Source organism: Macaca thibetana, chromosome 10 (genome assembly GCF_024542745.1).
Source record: "Macaca thibetana thibetana isolate TM-01 chromosome 10, ASM2454274v1, whole genome shotgun sequence".
Taxonomy (NCBI): Eukaryota; Metazoa; Chordata; class Mammalia; order Primates; family Cercopithecidae; genus Macaca; species Macaca thibetana.
This window is the reverse complement of record NC_065587.1, coordinates 12,083,775-12,111,137: the sequence shown is the minus strand read 5'-3', so window position 1 is coordinate 12,111,137 and position 27,363 is coordinate 12,083,775. Positions and strand designations below refer to the sequence as shown.

At 49.7% G+C, this 27,363-nt stretch overlaps 1 protein-coding gene across 1 annotated transcript; it reads right to left on the bottom strand.

Annotated features, from left to right (window-relative positions):
- Window positions 1–348: 348 nt before the first annotated feature.
- Window positions 349–17,232, bottom strand: DNAL4 (dynein axonemal light chain 4). Its single transcript, XM_050806420.1, has 4 exons — window positions 17,169–17,232; window positions 4,775–4,985; window positions 2,754–2,837; window positions 349–1,450 (listed from the first exon to the last, which is right to left on the bottom strand). Exons 2-4 carry the CDS (start codon window positions 4,841–4,843, stop codon window positions 1,286–1,288), a joined length of 318 nt encoding a protein of 105 aa, XP_050662377.1. The 5' UTR covers window positions 4,844–4,985; window positions 17,169–17,232; the 3' UTR covers window positions 349–1,285.
- Between the last annotated feature and the right edge of the window lie 10,131 nt (window positions 17,233–27,363).

Below are 27,363 nucleotides of genomic sequence, written 5' to 3'. Positions count from 1 at the left end.
ATCTGTGGCTTCTGTCTTCGTATCCTCAGCTCCTGGGGCCTGACCCTCAGTGGCTGCTGAATAAGCATCTGTTGAACTGAGTGAAATTCTGTGGGCCTGAAAACGTCTTTAGTGTAGCTCAGTCCAGCTGCCAAGAGTATCTCAGTGTCCGTGTGGCCCCATCCGGCTGCACTTGGCCCCCAACCTCAGTGACCTAATGGTGACAGGGGCCGGGCCGGATCTGGTGGGGCTATGCCTGGGCCAGGGGCTTCCAACAGCCTCACAGGTTAGCCAGAAACATCTCTAGGTACCTGAGCCTGAGGATACTGATCACACCTTCCCCTAACATCAAGAGACTGTAGAATGAGGTCAGTTTTTGGTACTTTTAATTGTAAAAACCAAGACATTTATATAAATAAGACTGCTGTGTAAAATACGATTCACCCTTCTACTAAAACTTTTCTCCCACACTCAAAAAGAACATAGAAAACCCAGCAGAGAGCAGTACAAATCAGCATGCGGTCCCTGATGCGAAGTCGCGGGCAGGCCAGGGTTCCCTGCGGAAGCAGCCTCGTGGTGAGAGCACTCCTGCCCAGGTGTCCCACCAGAGGCTCAGTGACCCCTCGAGAAACTGCCAGGTAGCAGCTCCCACACGACAGCCCCTGGCTCTCAACTGCGCGGGTCGAGGAGGGGACGGGAAAGGCTGCTTGGTCCCTACCAAGGCTGGGGAGCTGGGTGGCTGCCGGCCCAGTGAGATGCAGTGGTCTGTTCAGCCTGGGGTCAAGTTGGGGGGAAGGGGTTTCTGCGGGGTCAGCACCTCCCCAGAGGACAAGGAGAGAAGCTGCCTGTGTCCCTTGAAAGAATCGTCTCCTTCTTGGGGCCATTTTCATATGGCCACCAACGACAAAGATGGCAGACACTTCCCGGGAGTACTGGGGATGGCAGGGCAGTGGGGCTCCCAGGATGCAAGGGGAAAGCAGCCCTCGAGAAAGGGGGGACTGGTGCGTTCCTGTGTGGAAAATCTCATCTCCCACCTCCTCTACCCTGTCACACCGCCCCACCGTGGCACACAGACCAATGCCTGCTGCCCCGTCTACACCCTGAGACTCCGAGGGAGATGACTGAGAGCCTGGGGATGGAGATGTCAAGTTCACACACTGGGTGTGGCTCAGGAAACTGGTACACAAGGACAAACAGAAAAGATCCCAACTCTCCTTGGAGAAACCGGGACCCGCCTGGGACTGCTCCCCCCTACAGATGAGTGGCAGGAAAAGGCCCTGCAGGGGACGGGGCAGGGGACAGAGTGTCAGGAGCACTTCCAGACGCACACGGCCAGGGTGCCCCCGAAGTACAGGTAGAGGAGGTTCTTCACCTCGTGGGTGATCTCAAACCCGAAGCCCTCGCCGATCACCACGTGCCAGGAGGAGCCAAACTTCTTGTCCATCGTCTCCTTGATCATCTTGGCGGCGCTCTGGAAGGAAGAGGGCGCTCATCAGGGGGCGCAGGGGAGGAGGGGGCAGGACTCAGGTCCTTCTCCAGGAAGGAGAAGGCTGGCACCGAGGTCTTGGCAAGAGAAAGACCTGCTGTCCTATTTCTGTTGTCCTCCTGCTTCAGAAAGGATTTCCACACAGGCCACCTCCTGCCAGGCCTATTACACAGGCACAGAAAACTAGACATCACCTCAGCAGTCAACAAGAAACTGGCTGAGGCGGGAAGGCAAGCATCAGGTCTGCAGACAGCCTGGGGCCACGTCCTGGCTGTGCACTTAGTGCGGGCTTCCCGGGCCAGTGCCACCTCCCTCAGATGTAACCCGGACAAGCAGGGCACCAGGCAGTCTCAGGACCAACTGAATGGACAGACTGCAGACTGTGAGGTACCTAATGCGTTCAGTGGGCTCCGGGGAGGTGCTGACTGCTCCCCTAGTCATGGCCACAGCCGACTTCTTCCTGTGCCTGCTCTTCCAAGATGTGCCCCCCATGTGAGGAGGTCTAGAGGGGCAGGGAACCCCGCTCAGCAGGGCGAGTCCAGGCGCAGGCGCCTGAGGTACACCAACAGTGCCTCCCACCATGCCAGGTGCCACGCTGGGCACTCTGTCCCCATTGTCTCAGTAAATACGTCCTCACGACTGGCCCAGTGAGGAGGCACCATCACCACCCTCCATTTAAGGACTAGGAAACTGCACTCAGAGTTGAGAAATGGCTTATTCAAGGGCACAGCTGGGAAGGGCTGAAGCCAGGACCTGAACCTGGGCCTGGCCGACCCAAAGCCTGGGCTCCCACTGGCCAGTGTCTTGCCTCCCCACCGGCTGCCATAACACTGACTTCTCGCTCTCCCCACCAGATTGATGAATGGCCTTCCTGCGTTGATGCCTGCTGGCCGTATCCCCAGCACCTAGAACAGCACCTGTTCAACACCTTTTTGAATGGATGAATGAATACATGAATGGATGCCTAGGCAGGCCTCTGTTCACCACTGGGATGGAACCATGGGGAAAGGTGCCCTATTCGGCAGCCCACCTGAGGCAGGGAACACGGGCAGAGGCGTCACGGAGACCCTTGTGGCTTTGCTCCTCTAGGGCTGGGTGTGACCGTCAGTGCCTGGAGTCAGCACCAGCCTCTCACTCACTGACTTTCCCCAGACTGAACGCTTCCAAGGAAGGCTCTGGCCCTATACTGGCAGTACTCTCCGGAGCTGACTGCAGGCAACAGGGGCCATTCTATTCACCCACAGGGGCCACCAAAGGCACGAGGGGCCGCCTGCACTGCTGGCAATACCTCGTTGTTGTTGGAGAATTTCTCACAGGCTGTGACACATAGTTCCATGGTCTCCACGCGCATCTCCTCTGGCATGTCCGAGTGCTAGAGACAGGGCAGGGGTGACAAACAAGAGACAGGCTTAGCCCGTGACCTGGCCTTCCTGGCTGGCCTCTCTGTCCCAAGCTTAAGGCATGGACAGCAGGTAGCCTCCCTGGCCCAGCCCTGGGCAGGTGACCCATCTCCTGACTGAGGGCCTGCAGCTGGGGCAAAGGTGTGGCATGGAGCTGGGCCGTGTGGGCTCTCAAGCCCAGGCTCTCTGCAAGGGTGCAAAGCCAGCACCAGGCTCCAGCCAACAGACATGGGCAGAAGGCTGGCTGAGGGCAGAGGGAATGCTGGCTATGGAAGTGCATTCCAACAGAATCTCACTCCGGAGGCCTGCAGAAGCCGCTGGGCGCTCTCTGGGGCCCCTGGTTTTCCTCCGGCCTTTCCCTCTGCTCCTTCTCCAGTGATCTGCTGGATTTCCTTCTTCCTCCCAGATCCTGGAGGGCCCTGGGCCCCACCTCCACTCTCCCGTCTCCAGTGACTCCATCTCTGGGGTCTTGTGTGTTCCATGCGTCTCTGTGTCCTCTCTATGGGAGGGCTCCCACGCTTCCACCCCCAGCTCTAACCTCTTCTTTGGGCTCCTGACTACTCTGTCCAACTGGCCACTTGATAACCTCACTTAGATGTCTAAAAATAACTTGATTCCCACAAACCCATCTTCTTCCATCTTCCTTTTCCTGGTAATTGATACCATTTTTTTCTCCCAATACTCAGGAAAAGACAGACTCTAGCAGCCACCCTGGACTCTCTTGTTCCCACACCCAGTCTCCAATTTGGCAGCAGGTCCTTCGGCCTCTGCACTCATGGAACACCCTGAACCCGACCGCGTCTCACACTCTGCGCCGCGAGCCGCACGCAGCCGCCCTCATCGCTCTGGGCCTCCACAGTGGCCTCCTCGCTGGTCTCCTCACTTCTGGTCTGGCATCCCCAAATCCACTCTGCTCACAACAGCTGGAGTGAGCTTTTGAAAACCAAACAGATCTCATCACTCCCCTGCTTAAAACCCTTCGCTGCTCCCCCTTCGATTCAGGACAGAACCCATAGTTCTCACCACATTCTTCACTGTGGCTGGGCAGGCCTGTGGGGTCTGGCCCCACTGGTGGTTACGTCCCGCCACCCCTCTCAGCACTCCATTCCAGCCATGCTGGCCTTCTCTCTGTGCCTCCAAAATGCCAAGTTCATTCCTATCCCAGGCTTCCTGTGCCTCTGTTTCCCCGGCTTAGCATATTCTTTCCCAGGTCTTTGTGAGGTTTGCTCTCTGTCTTCAGGTCTCTGATCTGTGAAACCTCTCCAGAAGCTAACCTCGGCTCTCCAGCCCCTTCCACCTGCTTCATTTTTCATTATAGTACTTACCGCCTACAATCATTCTTTTTTTTTTTTTTTTTTTTGAGACGGAGTCTTGCTCTGTCGCCCAGGCTGGAGTACAGTGGCTGGATCTCAGCTCTCTGCAAGCTCCGCCTCCCGGGTTCACGCCATTCTCCTGCCTCAGCCTCCCGAGTAGCTGGGACTACAGGCGCCCGCCACCACGCCCGGCTAGTTTTTTGTATTTTTTAGTAGAGATGGGGTTTCACCGTGTTAGCCAGCATGGTCTCGATCTCCTGACCTCGTGATCCACCCGTCTCGGCCTCCCAAAGTGCTGGGATTAATCATGCTCTTTAAACATGTCTTTCATGTGGACCAGGCCTTCGCCTGTCTCATTCGCCATCCCCACAGCGCCTTGAACAGTGCCTGGCATATAGCAGGTGGCCTAATACTTGGTGAATGAATGAATGAATGAAACAATGAATCACTGTCAACTCCAAGATGTCTAGGTCTGAGCCAGCAGAGGCCTTCTTAACTTCCTCCCACTGCCATCCTGCAAGGGACAAGCTCCACCCACCTCTCTCCAGGCTGTGTGGGCCCCGTCAGCAGTCCTGCCTCCCTCCCCTGGGGCTTACCCTGACCAGCGGGAAGGTCTGCAGTCGCTTATAATCAGCCTCATCTTTCTTCCCTTCTGTTTCTCCCATGATCCTTCCACTGTGACCGCTGGAGGAGAGAGTGGGGCTCTCAGGAGGTGCTGGGACTGGCAATTAAGACACAACCAGGAGATTCAGGAAGCAGGCCCTGCCAACTTGGTGGGAGCAGAAAAATGTCTTTCCCCGGGGGGTGCTGTAGAAAACAGGAAAAACCAGAAGAAAAGAGTTGGCTTCAAAACCATACATCACAAATTAGAAATGTCTCTGTAACAATCTGACACCTCCCCATCTTAACTCCTCCGCACCCTTTTCCAAATGGCCAGCAAGTCTGCAGACGGGAGGATGAGTCAACACGAGATGCTGGGACCTGGTTAAGAACACACTGGTATGATGCTGCAAGCCCACACTGTCGTTATGAAGACAAATACTGACTGTGGGCCAGGCTTGCGGGATGGAGCCTTGAGCTGGCAGTGAGCAAATGTAGCTTCCCCGCGTACCCACTACATACATGAGCCTTCCTTCTCACTACATACACGGACTTTCCTTCTCACTACACACACGAGCCTTCCTTCTCACTACATACACGGGCCTTCCTTCTCACTACACACACGGACCTTCCTTCTCACTACACACACGAGCCTTCCTTCTCACTACACACACGAGCCTTCCTTCTCACTACACACACGGACCTTCCTTCTCACTACACACACGAGCCTTCCTTCTCACTACACACACGAGCCTTCCTTCTCACTACACACACGAGCCTTCCTTCTCACTACACACACGAGCCTTCCTTCTCACACACGGGCCTTCCTTCTCACACACACGGGCCTTCCTTCTCACTACACACACGGGCCTTCCTTCTCACTACACACACGGGCCTTCCTTCTCACTACACACACGGGCCTTCCTTCTCACTACACACACGGGCCTTCCTTCTCACTACACACACGGGCCTTCCTTCTCACTACACACACGGGCCTTCCTTCTCACTACACACACGGGCCTTCCTTCTCACTACACACACGGGCCTTCCTTCTCACTACACACACGGGCCTTCCTTCTCACTACACACACGGGCCTTCCTTCTCACTACACACACGGGCCTTCCTTCTCACTACACACACGGGCCTTCCCTCCCGCTACACACACGGGCCTTCCCTCCCGCTACAGACACGGGCCTTCCCTCCTGCTACAGACACGGGCCTTCCCTCCCGCTACAGATACAGGCGTTTCTTCCCAGAAGCTGTGCTTAGGAAGGGAAATGTTCAGGTCACCACTGACAGTCTGGGCTTGCTGGCAAGCGAGGGGGCCACTCTGCAGCCCTGATCTTCAGGGGAATGGGCACGGTGCTGCTTTGTGCCCTCCCTGGCACACCAGGCTCCCTGGTTGTTCTTTCCTACTCCTTCTTGGACCACTGGGTCCTGTCCTGCTGGACCAGCAGCTGGGAGGCTTGGGCGCTGCTGCTGGTTCAATCACTCACCAGCAGTATGGCCCTGGGCCCCAGACTCCTCACCATTAACGCCGGGACAGTCACATCCATCTCATGAGGCCGTTATGAGAATTCAGTGAAACAGTGTCTGTAAAGCTGAGACAGTGCCAAGCACAGGGCAGGCACTCAGTACACGGCTGTTCCCTAACCGACGGGGCTTCTAAAGAGACGGGCCTGGACCCGAGATGACTGGGAGCACTGCTGGCAATCCAGGCATTTCTCTTTCATCTTCGACCCAATTTATCTCATAATTCAAAGTTTTTTTTATCTCAGAAGTACTGACATAAGCGAATACAAATCACCAGGTTGTTAAGCCCTTTTTAATGATTTATATTAGACAAATACAGCAAAATAATGTCATTCCAGCATTTCTCACATTTCCAAACAAATTTACTTTCACTTTGGGTCATGGAACCCAAAGGTGCTGAGCACAGTAACTAACAGGCAGGTAATGACACGTGATGGCTGTCAGTGTCCTGCCTGTCGGTGTTCCACATGCATTTACACACCTTGTCATCGCAACAACCCCAGGAGTTAGGTCCTGTAGGGACAGAGGCATGAAGCTGGTCAGTCGCTGGCCTGAGGTCACTTAGCTCGTTAGCGACAGAGCTGGGGTGTGAATCCAGGCCCGGCTCTCAGTGTGGGCACTCTGAACCCCTTATTCATCCATTTCCTCATGGGCACACAGGAGGCACTCACAAGCATACATCAACTGTCCACTGGGACAGCTCCTATCTGCCTAGAAGGGAAACAAATCAAGAATTTGCTCTTCCCTTTTGCTGTCTCTTTTTCTTTCTTTCTTTCTTTTTTTTTTTTTGAGACGGAGTCTCGCTCTGTTACCCGGGCTGGAGTGCAGTGGCGCGATCTCGGCTCACTGCAAGCTCCACCTCCTGGGTTCACGCCATTCTCCTGCCTCAGCCTCCCGAGTAGCTGGGACTACAAGTGCCTGCCACCAAACCTGGCTAACTTTTTTTTTGTATTTTTAGTAGAGATGGGATTTCACCGTGTTAGCGAGGATGGTCTCGATCTCCTGACCTCGTGATCTTCCCACCTTGGCCTTCCAAAGTGCTGGGATTATAGGCGTTAGCCACCGCGCCTGGCCTGCTGTCTTTTTCTAATGTTAACTTGACCCTGGTTTGGCCAAGCCTTGAGCTTTCTGGGCACTCTTTCTGGGCTGTGCTCTCGACTGGATCCCTGCTCCAATGCCTCGGTGCCACTCCATTTGGTCAGCTCCCTCTTGTGAGGCTGGAAGCCTGGCACGGACCCCACCATCCCATGACATTGGTATTTTCTGATTTCCCAGTGGACAGATGGCTCCACTTGTCTCATCAATTCTGGACATTTGTACCACTCAGATGTTAGCAGGTTTTGTTTGCCTCTCTCTATAAGCTGGCGAATTACCAAGCACAATTTCATTGTACTTTCTAGTCAGGTTTCTTATTTCACAAAATTCAGGGAATCGTTTTGTTTTTGCTCATGAATGTGAAGGCCTATTTCCAATTCCAGGCTGTCCTCCTAGCCTTCTTGCTTCCTCCTCTACCTCTGTCCAGGTGTGACAGAGGTGGCGGCTACACTGATGATAGAAGGAAAAAGTAAACACAGTTTGTTTACCTCTGAGAATTTCGGGGGGGAACAACCGAAAATGTGGAAGCACCTTCTTAGGCATCTTCCACGGAAATGTTTCCATTTGATTCAATTCATCCTCTAGGCTAAAGAGTGTGGGCATCTAGGAGCCAGGAGGGAATTAGGAGCCAGCTGTGGACGTGCCGCCCTCCAGGAGGTCAGGGTCTGTGACAGCTGCTCTAACATGCAGAATCCTGCTGAGATGTCCTGTGGCTTCAGAGGTATTACCAAGGCCCATTTCTCAGGAACAACAGGGAAAGCCAGTGGGAGAGTGACCTGTGCAGCATCTTGCAGAGCAAAGAACTGTGTGGGCCGCAAGCCAGAGTGCGCAGGCATGGACACCAGCTCTGCCAAAGACGCGCTTCTGCTCACTTCCTTTCTCTGCAGCCTTTGGTGAGTAATTTCACCTAAGCCTTGGTTTCCTTCTCTATGAAACGGGATACTAAATCCTGTCTCTGCGTTCTCGGGAAGCTGTTGCAAGCCCCAAGTATGTGCATGTGAGCGATTTGAAATGTTAAAGCTCTCTGCACTATTATCACACTGCTCTCTGCTACCACCATTAATTAGCCAGGACTTGGTCACCGTGATTCAGCCAACTTTACTAAGGACCATGACTACAAAGAGCTTTTTCTAACCACTACACATACTTCTGGGGACCTAAAAGGGATGAGACAGAATAAAAAGGAATCATTACAGATGATGTGTTTCCAAATACAGAAAGGCAGGAGAATTTTTTATGACACTGTATCATTATAGTACAGCTAGAGTCATTCAGCCACAATCCTAAAACTCTGCTCAAAGAAAGCTGCCAAAAATAGCAGAACTAGAGGTTCTAATAACCTTATCAATCTCCCATGCAGAGGAGCACGTGCCTGAATGCTTCGGGCCAGAAGGAGTCGTGTCAGGTCTAAAAGAGCCTTTTAATAACGTTAATTGTGGCTGGGTGCGGTGGTTCATGCCTGTAATCCCAGCACTTTGGAAGGCCGAGAAGGGTGGATCACTTGAGGTCAGAAGTTCAAGACCAGCCTGGCCAACAGGGTGAAACTCTGTCTCCACTAAAAATACAAAAATTAGCCAGGCGTGGTGGCACATGCCTGTAATTCCAGCTACTGCAGAGGCAGAGGCAGGAGAATGGCTTGAACCCAGGAGGCAGGGGTTTTGGTGAGCTGAGATCATACCACCGTTGCACTCCAGCCTGGGCAAAGAAGCGAGACTCAGTCTCAAAAAAAAAAAAAAGTAATTGGGCCCACTGCCAGGGTACTTGAATCTGCCGGGTACAGAAGCTCAACCCCAGCCCATCTGGCTCACAGTGGTACAAAGCCAGGGGCAGCCCTATTCTCGCTCTCACTGCCCGTGCTCTCCTCCTCACTCAAGGGCCATCTGTGGGCTTTACATATCCTTGCCCTGTTTGATGTGAGGCTCTTCCTAGGCAACAGGAGGCACAGACAAGGGCCCTTTATCTCGTCGCCTGGTCAAGGCCAGTGTTCCTGGTCTTGCTATCCCTTGTTCTTTTGTGGCACTGACCTCAGTCACTATTCATTACTCTGTGTCTGAAGTGTCTGGGAAGAATCCTAAAGAGGGTTAGGGTATGTGGGAGGGATCCGGAAAAATGAATGTGTTCTGGGAAATAAGGCCCAAAGTATCTGCCAGCCCCATGGGAGGGGGACAGCCACTCAATGTCTGGAACATCCTCGGCCCTTAGATCACGCTCGCCTCCCTGTACCACTCACCATGCACCTGAGATTGCAGGACACACCTGGAGCATGTCATGGTGGTTCTGAGTACAGACTCCATCATCAGATCTGAATTCACATTTTGGTTCTGTTTCAGACAAGGGCTAACCTCCCTAAGCCTCAGTTTTTTCTTTTCTTTTTTTTTTTTTTTTTTTTTTTTTTTTTTTTTTGAGACGGAGTCTCGCTCTGTTGCCCAGGCTGGAGTGCAGTGGCCAGATCTCAGCTCACTGCAAGCTCCGCCTCCCGGGTTTACGCCATTCTCCTGCCTCAGCCTCCCGAGTAGCTGGGACTACAGGCGCCTGCCACCTCGCCCAGCTAAGTTTTTTTATTTTTTAGAGACGGGGTTTCACTGTGTTAGCCAGGATGGTCTCGATCTCCTGACCTCGTGATCCGCCCGTCTCGGCCTCCCAAAGTGCTGGGATTACAGGCTTGAGCCACCGCGCCCGGCTTTTTTTTTTTTTTTGAGACAGGGTTTCACTCTTGTTGCCCAGGCTGGAGTGCAATGGTGTGATCTCGGCTCACTGCAACCTCTGCCTCCCAGGATCAAGCAATTCTCCTGAATCAGCCTCCCAAGTAGCTGGGATTACAAGTGCCCACCACCACGCCCAGCTAATTTTGTATTTTTAGTAGAAACAGGGTTTTACCATGTTGGCCAGTCTGGTCTTGAACTCCTGACTTCAGGTGATCCACCCGCCTTGGCCTCCTAAAGTGCTAGGATTGCAGGTGTGGGCCACCGTGCCCAGCAGCCTCAGTTTTCTCATCTGGAAATTGGGGCTAAGGACTAAGCTCCTGTCACTGGTGCAGTAGGAAGGATACTGCAATATCCTTCTACGTAGACCAGCCTGCTACACATCTAAATGTGCAGCCAAACAAACCACTATTTCCCAAGTTCCTACTATGTGTGAACCACTGTGCTAGTACTGAAGGAGGAAAGAGTCACAAGGAAATTCTGTGAAACCTGCTGGGGCCGGGGTGGTAGTGGTGTGGCTATGGTGTGCCTTCACATCCACCATCTCATTTCATCCTCGTAACACCTGTGAGGGAAGGATCCAGCTCCCCATTCTCAGACAAACCGCTGGAGCTCAGAGGGGTTTTATGGGCAGCCTGAGGGTGCACAGCCAGCAATGGCAGAGCCAGGATTGGAACCCCAATCCATTCTTCTGACTCTACCTTCTGTGCTTTCTCCTTTGGCACAAGCAAGTAGGAGACAAGCCAGTAACACAGATGACTTCGATTCTCAGCATCCACTCATCCAGCCTCTGTCCAGGCCTGCCTCTTGCTTCCTGCCACACTGGGGACACAGGCAGGCAGTCCAGTCTCCCTTGGCCTTCTGGCAAACAAATGACCAAAGCTGGCCGGGGAGGAAAAAGGATCCTAAAGACTTGGGCATTCGTCCAAGATGCCTGTAGTGAGGTCAGGAAATGATACAGAAGCCAGGCTCTCAGACCAGTTTAAAGTGGGGCCAGACACAGTGCTGCCATTTTAAAATTCTGCTGCAAAAGGGCCTTAGAAGACACATCATCTACTACAAAAGAGGAAAATCTGGCAGAATAAAGATCAGCCCTCCTTAAGAAGTCAAACACACGAAGTTGTTGTTTTCATGTGGTCCTTAATTTTTCTCATTTCGCTGAAGTCCAGTGAAAGCTTAATGTGCCTGGGACTGAGGGAGGAGTGGAGGGAAGGAGAGGAGGGAGGGAGAGGAGAGAGGCCTGTTGTCTGAATCTGCAATTCTCTACATTTCCTCATGTCCGACACCATGTGATAAGTGACATTGACTCACACAGGCACCCTCAAGGACTTAACCAGACTTGGATGAAATCCCAGACAGTTTTGTCAAGATACAAAGTATAAGGAAACTCACAACCATCACAGCTATTAGCTCCCAGAGAACAGCTGCTCACCACACACAGCAGGGCAGGCTCCCGCCCCCCTCTCTCCCACTCAAGAGAACAGATTTGAATCTAAGGGAGTAAGAGTGACATTATCACAGAAATAAATTGGACTTAGCATGGATTTATTTTTTAGAAGCTCATTCACAATTGCTAATTACCAGTGACATCTCACAACCGATCACGACTTAACCGTGCCTGTGAGTCCAGATTCCCTGGGGCTGAGGAACTTGATTTGGCTCTAGATGCCCTAGAGCACAAAGGCCAGTGTCTGGCACACCGCAGAGGCCCAGAAATTATCCAAATTGTAATTAACTTATATTTCATTGGCCCCCTGGGAGGGGAGAGGACCTATCACATCCATTCAAGACATTTATTGAACACTGATCCTGAGCCAGGCGCCAGAATGGGCGATCTACGTACAGGATGTCCCTCCCCCAGTCACTCTGTCAGACAGGCACTACTAGCCCTACGTTACTGGTATATCCACACAGACTGAAAAAAAGAGAGTTTCCACTCAGTTAATAAACAAAGGGGCTAGGATTTGATCCCAGATATATATGACTTCAACGATTATGCTTTTGCTTTTCTTTTCAAGACAGGGTCTCACTCTGTCGCCCAGGTTGGAGTGCAGTGGCATGATCACAGCTTACCGCAGCCTCAACTTCCCAGGCTCAGGTGATCCTCCTGAGTAGCTCATGCTACCACACTCAGTGGTGGCACTCTACAGGCTTGTGCCACTATCCTTGGCTAAGTTTTGTATTTTTTTGAGAGATGGGGTTTTGCCATGTTGCCCAGGCTGGTCTCAAACTCCTGAGCTCAAGCAATTCACCCACCTTGGCCTCCCCAAGTGCTGGGATTATAGGCATGAGCCACCATGCCTGGTCTGATTATGCTTTTTCAACTACTCGACTATAAGCAACAGCCAGTCCCTGCCTTTAAGGAGCTTACAATCTAATATGGAGACTAACAGGCACACACAAGGAACTAACTATGGTTCCTGGCAGAAAGTAGTGCCACAAGACGGGCATACTTGTGGTGGTGAGGAGGGTGAGATAAGAAAGCAAAAGCAGCTTGCTGGTAGGGGCAGCATTTGAGTCAGGACTGGAAAGGTTAGGAAGAATTGTAACAGGTAGACGAGGTGAGGAAGACCTTGCAGGCGGATGTACACAGCAGTGCCAAGGCAAAAAGTACAAAGCATCTTCTGGGAAAGTCTAACAGTCCAATTCAGTTAGAAGATAGAATTTGGCAAAGAAGGGAGAAATAAATCTGGGAGAAAAGGCTGGGGTTGGGCTGTGGAAGTGTAGATGGGTCCTGAAACCCATGCTTAAATATTTTTGTAGACATGGGGGTCTCTATGTTGCCCAGGCTGGTCTTGAACTCCTGAACTCAAGTGAGCCTCCCACTTCAGCCTCTCAAAGTGCTGGGATTACAAGTATGAGCCACCATGCCTGGCAAGAAGTGTGGATCTTTTTCATAGTGAATGGGAAGCTCTTTGGAGGTTTCTGGGTGGCTGGTGACGTGGGTGGGCTGGGTTGACAGGAGCAGAGACTGGAGGTAGGAGCAGTCGCTAGGAAGCTGCGGTAATTAGTACCAGGGGTACTAATGTCACAGGCATGAAAGACTTGAAGGAGAGTGGTGGCTTCAGGAATGGAGATGATGTGAGCTCCGCATGGAGGCAGAATCAAAACAACCTGACAACTGCCCGAGTGGAATGGGCATGGCGGAGTGAGGAATGACGCCCAGGATGATGGTGATGCCACTGACGGGGAGAGGGGAAACCAGGGGGCACAGCTGGGTAGAGAAGCAGGTCAGTTTCATTTCAGAGCTGCCAAGTTTAAGTTGCTGGTAAGATATGCAAATGGAAGTATCTAGTCAGGAGAAAGAAATCACCAAGTCATGGGCTATCGGTGCAGAAGGGAAGCCATCAAGTCCAACTATGGCATCAACACAGTCATGCATTGCTTAACGACAGGGGCATGTTCTGAGAAATTCATCGTTAGGTGATTTTGTTGTGTGAATATCATGGAGTGTACTTACACAAACCTAGATGACGTAGCCTACTACAGACCTAGGCTATATGGTACAGCCTATTTCTCCTAGGCTACAAACTTGTGTAGCATGTTACGGTGCTAAATACTGTAGGCAACTGTAATGCAATGGTGTTTGTGTATCTAAACATAGAAAAGGTACAGTTGGCTGGGCGTGATGGCTCACACTTGTAATCCCAGCACTCTGGGAGGCTTAGGTAGGTGGATCACTTGAGATCAGGAGTTTGAGACCAGCCTGGCCAACATGGCGAAACTCTGTCTCTTCTAAAAATACAATAATTAGCCGGTGTCATGGCGTGCGCCTGTAATCCCAGCTACTTAGGAGGGTGAACCAGAAGAATCTCTTGAACCTGGGAGGTGGAGGTTGCAGGGAGCAGAGATCATATCACTGCACTCCAGCCTGGGCAGCAGAGTGAGTCTCCACCTCAAAAAAAAAAAAAAAAAAAAAAAAAAGTACAGTAAAAATATGGTATAAAAGATAAAAAATCATATGCCTATAAAGGTCACTTCCCACGAATGAAGCACGCAGGACAGGAAGTTGCTCTGGAAAAATCAGTGAATGAGTGGTGAGAGAAAGTGAAGGCCCAGTACATTAATGGATACTACTATAACTTTATTTTATTTTTAATTTATTTTTATTTTATTTTATTTTTTGAGACTAAATCTCGCTCTTGTTGCCCAAGCTGGAGTGCAATGGCGCGATCTCGGCTCACTGCAACCTCCGCCTCCCGGTTCAAGTGATTCTCCTGCCTCAGTCTCCTGAGTAGCTGGGATTATAGGCGCCTGCCACCACACCCAGTTAATTTCTGTATTTTTAGTGGAGATGGGGTTTCTCCATGTTGATCAGGCTAGTCTCGAACTCCTGACCTCAGGTGATCTGCCCGCCTTGGCCTCTCAAAGTGCTGGGATTACAGGTGTGAGCCACTGCACTGGGCCTATTTATTTTTATTTTTTATTTATTTTTATTTTTTGAGATGGAGTCTCGCTTTGTTGCCCAGGCTGGAGTGCAGTGGCCGGATCTCAGCTCACTGCAAGCTCCGCCTCCCGGGTTTATGCCATTCTCCTGCCTCAGCCTCCCGAGTAGCTGGGACTACAGGCGCCCGCCACCTCGCCCAGCTAGTTTTTTGTATTTTTTAGTAGAGACGGGGTTTCACCGGGTTAGCCAGGATGGTCTCGATCTCCTGACCTCGTGATCCACCCGTCTTGGCCTCCCAAAGTGCTGGGATTACAGGCTTGAGCCATGGCGTCCGGCCTATTTTTATTTTTTGGATGGAGTCTTGCTCTGTTGCCCAGTCTGGAGTGCAGTGGCAGGATCTCAGCTCAATGCAACATCTACCACCCAGGTTCAAATGATTCTCCTGCCTCAGCCTCCTGAGTAGCTGGGATTACAGGTGTCCGCCACCATGCCTGGCTAATTTTTAGTTTTTTTTTTTTTTTGAGTACAGACAGGGTTTCACCTTGTTGGGCAGGCTGGTCTCGAACGCCTGACCTCAAGTGATCCCTCCGCCTTGGCCTCCCAAAGTGCTGGGATTACAGGCATGAGCCACCATGCCTGGCCACTACTGTAACTTTATAAACACCGTACACTTAGGCTGCACTAAATTTATTGAAAATATTTTTCTTTCTTCCACAATAAGTTAACCTTAGCTTACTGTAACTTTTTTACTTTTTTTGTTAACTTTTTGACTCTTTTGTAATAACACTTAGCTTAAAACGCAAACACATTGTGCAGCTATACAAAAATATTTTCTTTATATCTTTATTGTACAAGCTTTTTTCTATTTTATATATATATATATATATATTTTTTTTTTTTTTTTTTTTTTTTTTTTGAGACAAAGTTTCTCTCTTGTTGCCCAGGCTTGAGTGCAATGGTGCTATTTACACGCACAGCAATCTCCACCTCCCAGGTTCAAGCGACTCTTCTGCCTCAGCCTCCCAAGCAGCTGGGATTACAGGCGCCTGCTACCACATCTGGCTAATTTTTTGTATTTTTAGTAGAGACGGGGTTTCACCATGTTGGCCAGGCTGGTCTCAAACTCCTGATCTGCCTGTGTCGGCCTCCTGAAGTGCTGGGATTATAGGCGTGAGCCACCGCGCCTGGCCTTTTTTTTTTTTTTTTTTTTTTTTTAACATTTTAAACTTTTTTGTTAAAACTCAGACACAGATACATTAGCCTAAGCCTACACAGGGTCAGGATCCTCAGTGTCACTATCTTCCACTACCACATCTTGTCCTGCTGGACTGTCTTCAGGGCAATAACACGCATGGAGCTGCCATCTCCTATGATAATAAAGACCTTCTGCTTGAATACCTCCTGAACGACCTAAGACTGTTTACAGTTAAATTTTATTTTTTATAAGTAGGAGGCGTGTACACTGTAAAATAACAATAAAAAGTGTAGGATAGTAAACACATAAACCAGTAACAGTCATTTATTACCATTATCAAGTATTACGTCCTGTACACAATTGTATGTATTATATTTTATATGACTGGCAGCACTGTAGGTTTGCTTACACCAGCATCACCACATACGTGAGTCATGCATTTTGCTTTGACATTACGATGGCTATGTAACTAGGTGACAGAAATTTTTCAGCTCCATTATAACCTTAGGGCACCACCGTGGCATCTGCGGTCCATCTTGACCAAAACGTTGTTATATGGTACATGACTGTATTTCAATCTCCATCTGTCCCACTCCCCACCCCCTAAGTAACTCTAACCACGGAAGGCCAGGAGGAAGATCAGAGAGGGCCAGCCGGAGAAATGACAGTTCATGCCGATCACGTTGATAACATTTCCCAGAGAGGGAAAATGTGGTGAAGAGACAAAGGAAGGAAACTAACAAATATTGAATATATACTGGGCTGGACTCTATACTTCATATTAGCCTCAGAATTCCCAAAGGAGATGCACCGTCGTCTACTGATTTTACATATGCACAGATTAAGAGCGCAGGTAGGGTAGGTCTTGAGGCTGGGAATCCAAATTAGGTTTGCCAAGTTATTTTCACAACACACGATACCTCCCACTGGGGAGCACATCCTCTAGGAAGCCTAAAGTTGGGTCAAAGAACAACGACATCCCAGAACGTCAGAGTGGAAGAGGCCTCAGAGATCACTCAACCCAACTTCTCGTTTACAGATGGGGAAACTGAGGCCCAAAGAGGGGAAATGACCAGCCCGGAATCCCAGTACGTCGTCGCCAACTCTCCAAGCCAAGAGCGGTCTGACCGAGGTGATGGCGGCCCCGCGGGAGAGGGGATTACTCCGCGAAAGGTCGGGGGATCAAGGTGCTGGGGGAAGTTGGCTAAAGGAGGACGCGGGAGCACGAAGCTGGACAGGCCTCGGGTGGGTGGGGAAGAGCAGCCGGCAGAGTCGCCATGGCAAACCTGTCACAACAGAGCTCGCAGGTCCCGAAGTGGGGGTGAGGGTGAGAAGACCTGGGGCTGGGGAACAGCAGGCAGGAGACTGAGATGAGGCCTCGGCGGCCGGCGAGGCCTCTTCCGCCCTGCGTTGCCTCCCGCCCTCCCTCCGGGCGGGCCCTCCCCGCCTGGCTGCCCGCCGCGCCCCGGGGCCTCACCTGCTCCCGCGGGGGCCGGAGCCAGGGCCGCAGCCAGCGCACCCCCGCCAGGGTTGTCAAGGAGCGGAACAAGAGTGTCTTAGCAACCAGCAAGGAAGTCCTGCCCCCTCACCGGACGTTAACGGGAACTTCACTTATTATTGGTGAATAAAAGTATCAATCAGTGTGAAAGGGCCTTACAAGTCAGGCGTTTGCACGGAAAGGCCAGGGAGGCGGGACTTCACTTATAGTTGTCTTAAGCGTGCCCAAGGAGCCGGGGGCACATTGAAGTTTTTTTTCTAGGAAAACAAACTTCGAAAAGCTGTACTGCCTTGGGGGTTTCTTTAGTCATTTGAAATAACAAATGCAACTTGTTGGTGTCATGACACTTAGCCACCACTTTTTGGGATCTGGAAAGCCTAATAATAACTAGCATTTATGTAGGGCTTTACAATTAATGTCTCACTTGATTCTCACTACAGTACTTTTAGGTAATAATATTCGTCATCCTATCTGAACTAAAGTTCAGAGAGGTTAAGTAACTTGGTAAAGGATGGAGGTAATCTCTCTGCAGAAGGAACCCAGGGGCTCCTTCCTCTGTGCCACACCCTTGTATGGTCACCTAGCCCTAGTCACTAGGAGACATTTGTACCATCTAATTTGAGACACAGCTGTCCGGAGCCTGCCTTTTCTTCCCCCTTGGGAGGGAAAATTAATCTGAAAGTACGGAGAAGGAAAAAGGGAAAGGGGAAGAACTGGTGGATTCTATTATTTGATTGGTAGATCAAAGGGTCAGTTGGGTACTTCATAGTTTAAACTTTTATTATTGTGATGAGTACTTGGGGTAAAACCCCACTGCCACATTTACTGGCGTTGAAACCGTCTTTGCCAAAATTATAACTGAGGAAATTATAACAGTGAAAGAGATCAGACCTAAACCACTCCATCTTGCCTTTCTAGCCTTTAAGCTGTCCTCGTTCCTTCCTAGGCATAGGCCAAACGAACCTTGGGAAGGAATTTAGTTTATAGTTTTACTCTGAAACAAAATGGACAATAGCCCTTTCCCAAAAAGACTCTCTTCCTGCCTTGGGACCAGTCTGCCTTTGTAGGACTAACAAATTAGCTACAAAATTAGAAATTATGGTTTAGGGGTCACAGAGCAGCCTTTGACTGCAAGAGTCTGAACATTCCCAAATTGCTCCTGGGGATAACATCTCTATTGTAAAACATAAGATCAGTGTTTGAGATATTTTGCAGACCCTGCACTCGATGGATCAGCTGACACTACCCAGACCAGTAATTTGGCTCAAACAGTTCTGTGATCCCTCCCAGGAACAGAAGACAGCAAGAAAACCTCACTTCAACCCCCGCGGGATTCCATCTTCTACCTGATCAATCAGCATTCCTCACTTGTCAAGCCACAAAATTATCTTTAAAAATTATCTTTTATCACAAAATTATCACAAAATTATCTTTAAAACCTCCGATCCCTGAATGCTTGGGAAGCGTATTCAACTGCCTCCTAGCCATGTCCACCAGAATGTTCCACAAGCCCTTCAAACTCAGTGTGTCCCAAACTGAATTGATCATCTCCCTCCAATCTGCTCTTCCTGCATTCCCCATTCCAGTAAATGGCGCCATCCCCCAACCAGTTGCCTCCGTCAGAAACCAGGGAGTCGTCCTTCACCCTTCCCACTACCATCACCCACTTCCAATCACAAGCATGCCAATTTCAACTCCTCACTATTTCCTGATACAACCTTTCTGGTCATGTTCATGGCACCCTCCATGTGCACACCACCACAGTCCCATCTACATGAGTGCAGTCTCCTAGTGGGACTCCCTGACTGCAGTCTTGCCCCTCTCTAATTTATCCTCTGTACCATAGTCAACATGACCCTGCCAAAACCCAAATCTCACCACTGCATTCCCCTGTTTGAGTAATTTCAGTAACAATAAAACTCCCGTCTCCTGCACAGCTTGCTCTGTTTGAATTACCTTTCTCCATTGCAATTCCCCTGTCTTGATACATCAACTCTGTCTAGGCAGTTGGCAAGGCGAACCCATCGGGTGGTTACAACATCTACTGGGAGTTCAGCCCTAGCAAGTGCTAATGATTCAGAAAGGAGTAAGATGAGGACCTTGATCCCATGGAAGGCACAGTCCAGTGGACAGACAGCCATGTGAACAAATAGATATAGAATAACTCATTCTACTGATGCTATGGTAGAGGTGTGGGCAAGATTCTGGCTCTCCCAAGGAGGGAGTAACTAACTCTCAGAGTTTGGTACTTGAGTTGGCTGAGTCCAAGATGACCCCGGGGGGCTAACTGAGGATGGGATAGCATGTTTCACTGGGGAACTGCGGGCTGCTCCATGAGGTCTGGGTGGAGGGTGAATGTAGGTGTAAGTGGGAGGTGATGGGGGTGAAGATGCTAAGGGAAATAGGGAAGTAGTCAGAAGGGTTTTGAATGCCAGGTTCAGGGACTTGAGTGCTCCCTGGGGCGAGGTAAGAATGGGCACAGTAGCTGTTGGAGGGTTTCAAAACGTGGTCACGTTTGTGCTATGGAAAGATCACTCTGGTGGTGGAGATGGTGAATTGGATTTTGAGTGGGTAGACAGGGGGCAGGCACAGGGGGTTTGGTTCTGAAACTTGGCAGCTTAAAGGGTGCTAGTTCCTTGCTGGTTCTCAGGATGCCTCCCTGGTGCGTTCTGATGGTCTGTGGAATGTCTGACTCAGCCTCCAGATTTCCTTAATCCTCTTTGCCAACTTTCTCCAGGAGAGGGAAGGTAGCCTTTGAGGGGGAGGATGCTCTTGCCTACGCCTCTCATCCAAATTTCTCCCAAAAGGGGTCCACAGTTGCTGTCTTCTTTTTCTCACCTCCCATTCACTCTTCAGCCCACTGCAATCTGGCTTCCACTCCCACGGCACCACTGAAATTTCCTCCTCCATGGTTACCAGTGACCTCCTGAAGAGCGGAATCCAATAGATCCTTCAGTCTTTAGCTTACTGGACCCAGCCCCCACTGCTGGCATGAGCCTGTTGACCATGCCCATCTAAATGAACTTCTCTACCCCATCGGTGGTACCTGGAGAACTCTTTACCATATAGATTCTAGGGCCCTACTGCTCCAGAATGGTGAAAAGCAGGAATGTGTATTTCTCATCAGCACCCCTGGTGCACACTAGAGAATCACTGCTCTATCCCGACACCAAGGGAACCTCACTTTTCTACATCTCCTCAAACCTCTCCTCCTTTTCGGCCTTCTTCTTGGACTCTTCCTTCTTTGCTCTCTGTGCCTATCTTGACCCCCTTTTCTTCTCACTAATGCTCTCAAATTTCTTTCTACCTGAGGTCACCTTCTCATTGGTAACAGTGTTCCCTTGAGTCACATTCCCTGGAGTATTTACTGGAATTGAGGGTAGGGTATGCACTTTTGGAAAAGTCTCTCTGGTGATCCTGGACACTGTCCCAGGGAGCTGTGCCACTCCATGCATATCTTGTTGAGGATTGCTGCCTTAGGTACTTTCCCTTGGGAGTCTCCTCCACTCCCATGGTTTCCATCATCAATATCCTTCTAAATTCTGATGCCTCCTGTATTTCTCTTTCTATATTAGACCTCTCTTTGGAGCTCTGTACCCAAATATTCCACTGCCTCCTGGCCACGTCCACCAGAATGCTCCACAAGTCCTTCAAACTTAGTGTGTCCCAAACTGAATTGATCATCTCCCTCCAATCTGCTCTTCCTGCATTCCCCATCTCAGTAAATGGCGCCACCCCTCACCCCCCACCAGTTGCCTCCATCAGAAACCAGGGAGTCGTCCTTCACACTTCCCACTACAATCACCCACTTCCAGTCAATCAAAAGCAGGCCACTTTCAACTCCTGTTTCCTGATACAGCCTTTCTGGTCATGTTCACGGTACCCTCCATGTGCACAACACCACAATCCTATCTGCATGAGCGCAACAATCTCCTAGTAGGACTCCCTGGCTGCAGTCTTGCCCCTCTCTAATTTATCCTCTGTACCGCAGTCAACATGACCCTGCCAAAACCCAAATCTCACCGCTGCATTCCTCTGTCCGGTAACTTCTTCTCTCCTTCCATGACTTCCCATTGCCTAAGGGTGATATTCACCTGCCCTGTTCTGGCATTTAAGCCTCCCCATGGTGTGGCCCCCAGGCTCCCTCCTTCCTGCTGCTCCATCCCCTGTGCTTTACACCTCCACCACACCAACTCTCATGGCTCTCCACACACACCAGGCTGTTTCTCACCTCCCTGCCTTTGTTCACGAATTCTCTCTGCTCACATCCTCCCTCTGCTCCTCCCTCCCTCCTTTTGGTTCTATGAGCCCGTAAGGTTTTGGCCTAAGCTTGTATACTTTGAGATCTCTTCTCTTGCAGCCAGAAGAGTCCTTTGTGTTCCTGTCTCATCTGGTGCATGTTTCTGTCACTGCCCTTCTTCACCATTTTATACTTGAGTTTCATTCTCTGTCTCCCTTTGTGAGCTCCTGGAGAGCAAGGGCCTTGCCCTCTTCATCTTTGCATCCCATGTACCACACAGGACCTAACCAAGAGTTGGTGCCCAGTCAATACTTCGTGAATAAGTGTGTGAGTGAATGACTGAGGTGCGGAGGGTCACACTCTACTTCTCCCAGACTCAGCTCTTGTCAGTTCCAAGACTTAGCCTAGGTACCAGCTACACCCTTTCTTGGGCTGCTCTTGCTGTTTAAAGTGGCTGATGGTGGACACCCAGGAATCAGCAATTGGATCAGTTGCAAGTAACAGATTGGAAAAATAGTGGCTTAAACAATGCAAAGTGTCTGTTTTTCTCATGTAACAAAGTAATTCAGGACTGCCAGGCATGGGTCTCCATGGTCTCATCAAGGACCCAGCTGAGCCAGCACAAGATCCACACCCCCACACATCCAGCATCTCACTTGCACCCAGGTAGAAAAAGGGGGAAGGACAAAGGACAAACTGATGATTGCTAACTGGGTCAGTGTCCTTAAATGACACTTCCTCTAGCATCTCATTGGTCAGAATGATGTCACATGATGGTCTTAGCTGCAAGGGAGACTGGAGAATATATTTTAGCAGGGCATATTACAGCCTCCAATAGAATTGTGGTTCTGTTTGTAAGGAAGCAGGGAAACGCAGACATTGAGTCTGCCTACCCACCCAGTTGCCATCTTCCCAGCCTTCTTTGCTATGAGAGTTGCTATTGAGTATCAGTATTGAGTAGCACATACTCAGGGAAGTTGGGCCCAGTCCCAAAGGGTGAATCCTGTCTAGTTTAAACCAGTCATGGTACTCCCATTTGTACCCGAGATGGGTTTGGGATGAGCATATGACCTACTTCTGGATAATGAGACGTAATTGCCTTCTGAGGGCTTTCCAGAGAGTTTTCCTCCCTCATAAAGAAACAGATGTGATGAGGTAATCACCTCCCCTTTTTCCTGTCTTGAACACAGTTGGGCGATGACGTGATCCTGAAATGGTCTTGGTAACCTACAACCATGAGTGGTCAGGTCTGCAGGAAGCCAAATGCGGAGGATGGTGAAGCAGAGAGATAGGAGTTCCTGGCTTGATGGAGTCTCTGAGTGGCTGAGTTTACCAATCTTGAAGTTGCCTACCTCCAGGCTTCTTGTATAAGCCACATTTTAGCCATATGTTCTGCTACTTGCAGCTGAAAATACCTGATATTTGTGATTTGTCTGTCTAGCATCCTTCCCTTTGGGAAATAGCATCCTTTCTTTTTTGGGGGAACTCCTATCCTCACTCAACCCTGTGGTTCTAGTTGGGGATGGTATTCATTGTACCTCATCCTCCCTGGGGAAGGATGCCTGATACAAGCTAGAGCCATCCTAATCCTTCCCTGAGATTTTTTTTTTTTTTGAGATGGAGTCTCGCTCTGTCGCCCAGGCTGGAGTGCAGTGGCCGGATCTCAGCTCACTGCAAGCTCCGCCTCCCGGGTTCATGCCATTCTCCTGCCTCAGCCTCCCGAGTAGCTGGGACTACAGGTGCCCGCCACCTCGCCCGGCTAGTTTTTTGTATTTTTAGTAGAGACGGGGTTTCACCATGTTAGCCAGGATGGTCTCGATTTCCTGACCTTGTGATCCGCCCATCTCGGCCTCCCACAGTGCTGGGATTACAGGCTTGAGCCACCGCGCCCGGCCGAGATTGTTTTTTTAAACTAAGCATGCTGAGGAGCCTCTTAGAGCAAGTCAACCTGGAGAAATAAACAGACACTCAGAAGGTATGAGGGACAGGGAACCAGAGTCTTGCTGGAGGTCCAGTTGTCCTTGAGGCCAGCTGTTCCCATAGGTTGATTATGAGAGTTCATAGATGCCCCACTTTTTGCCTACACTGGTTCAAGTTGAATTTCTGTTACTTCTGACACAGATGGGTCCTGAACCTCCTTCTTCCTCTGCCTAAGTCCTTCCCATCCTTCAAATTTCCACTTGGTTGCCTTTTTATAGCCAATTCTTTGCTGGAGTTAGCTGCTGAGGACATAGGGATTATTAAGACTCAGTCCTCACAACCCAATGGAAAGACAGACACAGACAGTCACAATCCTGGGGGGGGCAAGTACTACAAGACACAGAAAACCTAAGGCCAAGGTGACTGATTTATTTTTATAACCTAATGTGGTTTGGATTTGTGTCCCTGCCTTAATCTCATGTCAAATTGTAATCCCCGTGTTGCAGGGGGTGCCTGGTGGGAGGTGATTGGACAATAGGGGCAGATTTCCACCTTTGGTGCTATTCTTGTGATAGTGAGTGGGTTCTCACAACATCTAGTTGTTTAAAAGTGTGTAGCACCTCCACCCCATGCCTCTTCCTCCTGCTCCGGCCATGTGAAGACATGCCTGCCTCTTCTTCACCTTCTGCCATGATTATCAGTTTCCTGAGGCCTTCCCAGCCATGCTTCCTATAGAACCTGCAGTACTGTGAGCCAATTATACCTCTTTTGTTTATAATTTACCCAGTGTCAGGTATTTCTTCATAGCAGTGTGAGAACTGACTAATCTATAACTCTAGTGTCTAACAAAGGGTCTGGCACAGAGTGTTGGTGTGATGAATGAATGAACACATGCACAAATTTGGTTAGAGGAAAAAGCCTTTTCACCATATATAGCTTATGGTCAATGCTCTTATCCCTGGGATTTTGCCATCATGGCCCAAGCTATTTCACACCACATCCTATCCCATGCAACAAGATGGAGTAAGGAAGGGAGAGGAGGGGAAGGGCATGCCATCTCCATTTAGAGATTCAGCTGGGAAGCAACGTGCATCATTTTACTCCATCCCGTTGCCCAGAACTTAGTCGTGTGGCTTAGCTGGAAGGAAATCTGGGAAATGTAGTTTTTATTCTGGATGGCCATATTTGCGCCTAGCTAAAAACTAGGTGTGTGCGTGGAGTTCTATTTCCATGAAGGAGATCGGAGAACAGGTATTGATGTCCAGCTAGTGCCTCTGCCACAGTGGGGCCTCAGAATAAGGCAGGTGTGATTTCAAAACTCAGTTTCTCAGATCTGTGATCTCAGCAAGTCACTTTGACCTCTCTGAGCCCAACCCTCTTCATCTGTAAAATGGGAAGGATTGTGAGGGTTGGATGGCATACCTTGCACTCAGCACTTTATGGGGGTTAAATGTCTATCACTGTCCTCTTTTCCCTCCAACGAAAGGACTCATGCTTGAATTCTAGCCCTGTCTTTAGGGCTCTATGTGACCTAGACTCCTGGGTCCTCTTGCTGGAGGAAGAGGTATTTAAGGCTTGACTGGATGATCACTTAGTGGGAAGTTGAGAAGGAGATTCAAGATCATATAGATCTTTGGCTGGACACAAAGATCTGAACCTGAGATTATAGTATAGGTTTTTTGACACCTGGAGTGAGTGTGTGTTGAGTGTTATGAAACTTCTCCCAAGACAGCACACACACATGTTGCCCTGCTCAGGCAAAATGGATAGACTCGAACAACAGTTTCTCTGTTCAGGTACTGCAGGGGTATACCTCCAGTTCCACTATTTGAGTGTCACTTGTTTGTCTATACGGCTGCCTTGTCCTGGACTGAGAGCTCCTGGGAGCAAGAAAAATCATTATATTTATTGAGCAGCTGTTATTTGCCACTTGATTTCTTGTTTAGTTCTCACTACCACCTAGCAAGAATAGCTTTATTGTCCCCATTTTGCAGATGGGGAAATTGAGGCTCTGAGTTTACTAGAGTCACCTGTCTCTCAGTAGCAGAGCCAGAATCTGAGCCCCAAACTGCATCATGAGAGCCCACGTTCTTCCTCCTGCACCATGCTCCCATTGCCTTGTTCATTTCCAAATCCCTAGCTCTCAATATGGTTTGTAGAACACAGGAAATGTTTAATGAATTCTTAAAATAGAGAAAGCCTTGCCACAGGGAGCAGTGGCTCATGCCTGTAATCCCAGCACTTTGGGAGGCTAAGGTGGGTGGATCATTTGAGGTCAGGAGTTTGAGACCATTCTGACCAACATGGTGAAACCCTGTCTCTACTGAAAATACGAAAAGTAGCCGGGTGTGGTGGTGCATGCCTGTAATCCCAGCTATTCGGGTGGCTGAGCACGAGAATCACTTGAGTCCTGGGAGGTGGAGGTTGGAAGTTGCAGTAAGCCGTGATTGTGCCACTGAACTCCAGCCTGGGAAACAGAGTGAGACTGTCTCAAAAAAAAAAAATAAATAAAATAAATAAAAAAAAAAAAATAAAAAAAAAAAAAAAAGAGAAAGCCTTGTGTGGACCAGAGTTGAGGTGGAGGCGAAGAGGTATTAGACTTTCCTATCCCCATCCCTGAGCACCTCCCACTCCATTCCTGACCAGGCAGTTCTCCACTTTCCTGGGGGTCGCTTCACGCTAGGTCCAGATGACCCAGTGGTGGGGAATGTGGCTCAGCTGTAAGCTTGGATCCTTCTCCAGAGCATAGCTAGCTTCAGGCTAGCTGTGACAAAGTCTTTGTCACAGCTCTCTGGGGCTTGTTCTTGTAGCTCCCCACCCGGGGCACTCCCTGGCTCCCAGAACTTTCTCCCTGCCTTTCTCTCTTTCTTTCTCTTTCTTTCTTTCTTTTTCCTTTCTTCTCTTTCTTTCTTTCTTCTTTCTTTCTTTCTTTCTTTCTTTCTTTCTTTCTTTCTTTCTTTCTTTCTTTCTTTCTTTCTTTCTTTCTTTCCTTTCTTTCTTTTCTTTCTTTCATCTTCTTTCTTTTTTCTCTCTTCTTCCTGTTTTCTCTCTTTCTTTCTCTCTTTCTCTCCCTCCTTCCTTCCTTCCTTCCTTCCTTCCTTCCTTCCTTCCTTCCTTCCTTCCTTCTTTCTTTTTTTTTTTTTTTTTTGACGGAGTCTCGCTCTGTCGCCCAGGCTGGAGTGCAATTCTGTCGCCCAGGGTGGAGTGCAATGGCGCGATCTTAGTTCACTGCAAGCTTCGCCTCCCAGGTTCATGCCATTCTCCTGCCTCAGCCTCCCGAGTAGCTGGGACCACAGGTGCCCGCCACCATGCCCAGCTAATTTTTTTTGTATTTTTTAGTAGAGACGGGGTTTCACCATGTTTGCCAGAATAGTCTTGATCTCCTGACCTAGTGATCTGCCCGCCTCGGCCTCCCAAAGCGCTGGGATTACAGGCGTGAACCACCGCGCCCACCCCCCTTTTTTTCTTTCTTTCTGTTTTTCTCTCTCTGTTTCTCTTTCTTTTCTTTTTTAAATAGAGACAGGGTCTTGCTTTGTTGGCCAGGCTGGTATTGAACTCCTGGCCTTGAGTGATCCTCCACCCTCAGCCTCCCAAAGTGCAGGGATTGCAGGAATGAGCCACCATGCCAGGCCCCTTTCTCTTCTTTCTGCTTCACTGAAACTTAACCATCCTAAATCCTTGTTTTAGAAGGAACCAATTTTTGGTTTTATTGGTTCTCTCTATAATATTTTTGTCTTCTGACCAGGCGCAGTGGCTCATGCTTGTAATCCCAGAACTTTGGGAGGCTGACATGGGCAGATTACTTGAGGTCAGGAGTTTGAGACCAGCCTGTCCAACATGGTGAAATCCTGTCTCTGCTAAAAATACAAAAATTAGCTGGGTGTAGTAGTGCATGCCTGTAATCCCAGCTATTCGGGTGGCTGAGGCAGGAGAATCGCTTGAACCCGGGAGGTGGAGGTTGTAGTGAGCTGAGACCACGCCACTAGTCTCCAGCCTGGGCGACAGAGTGAGACT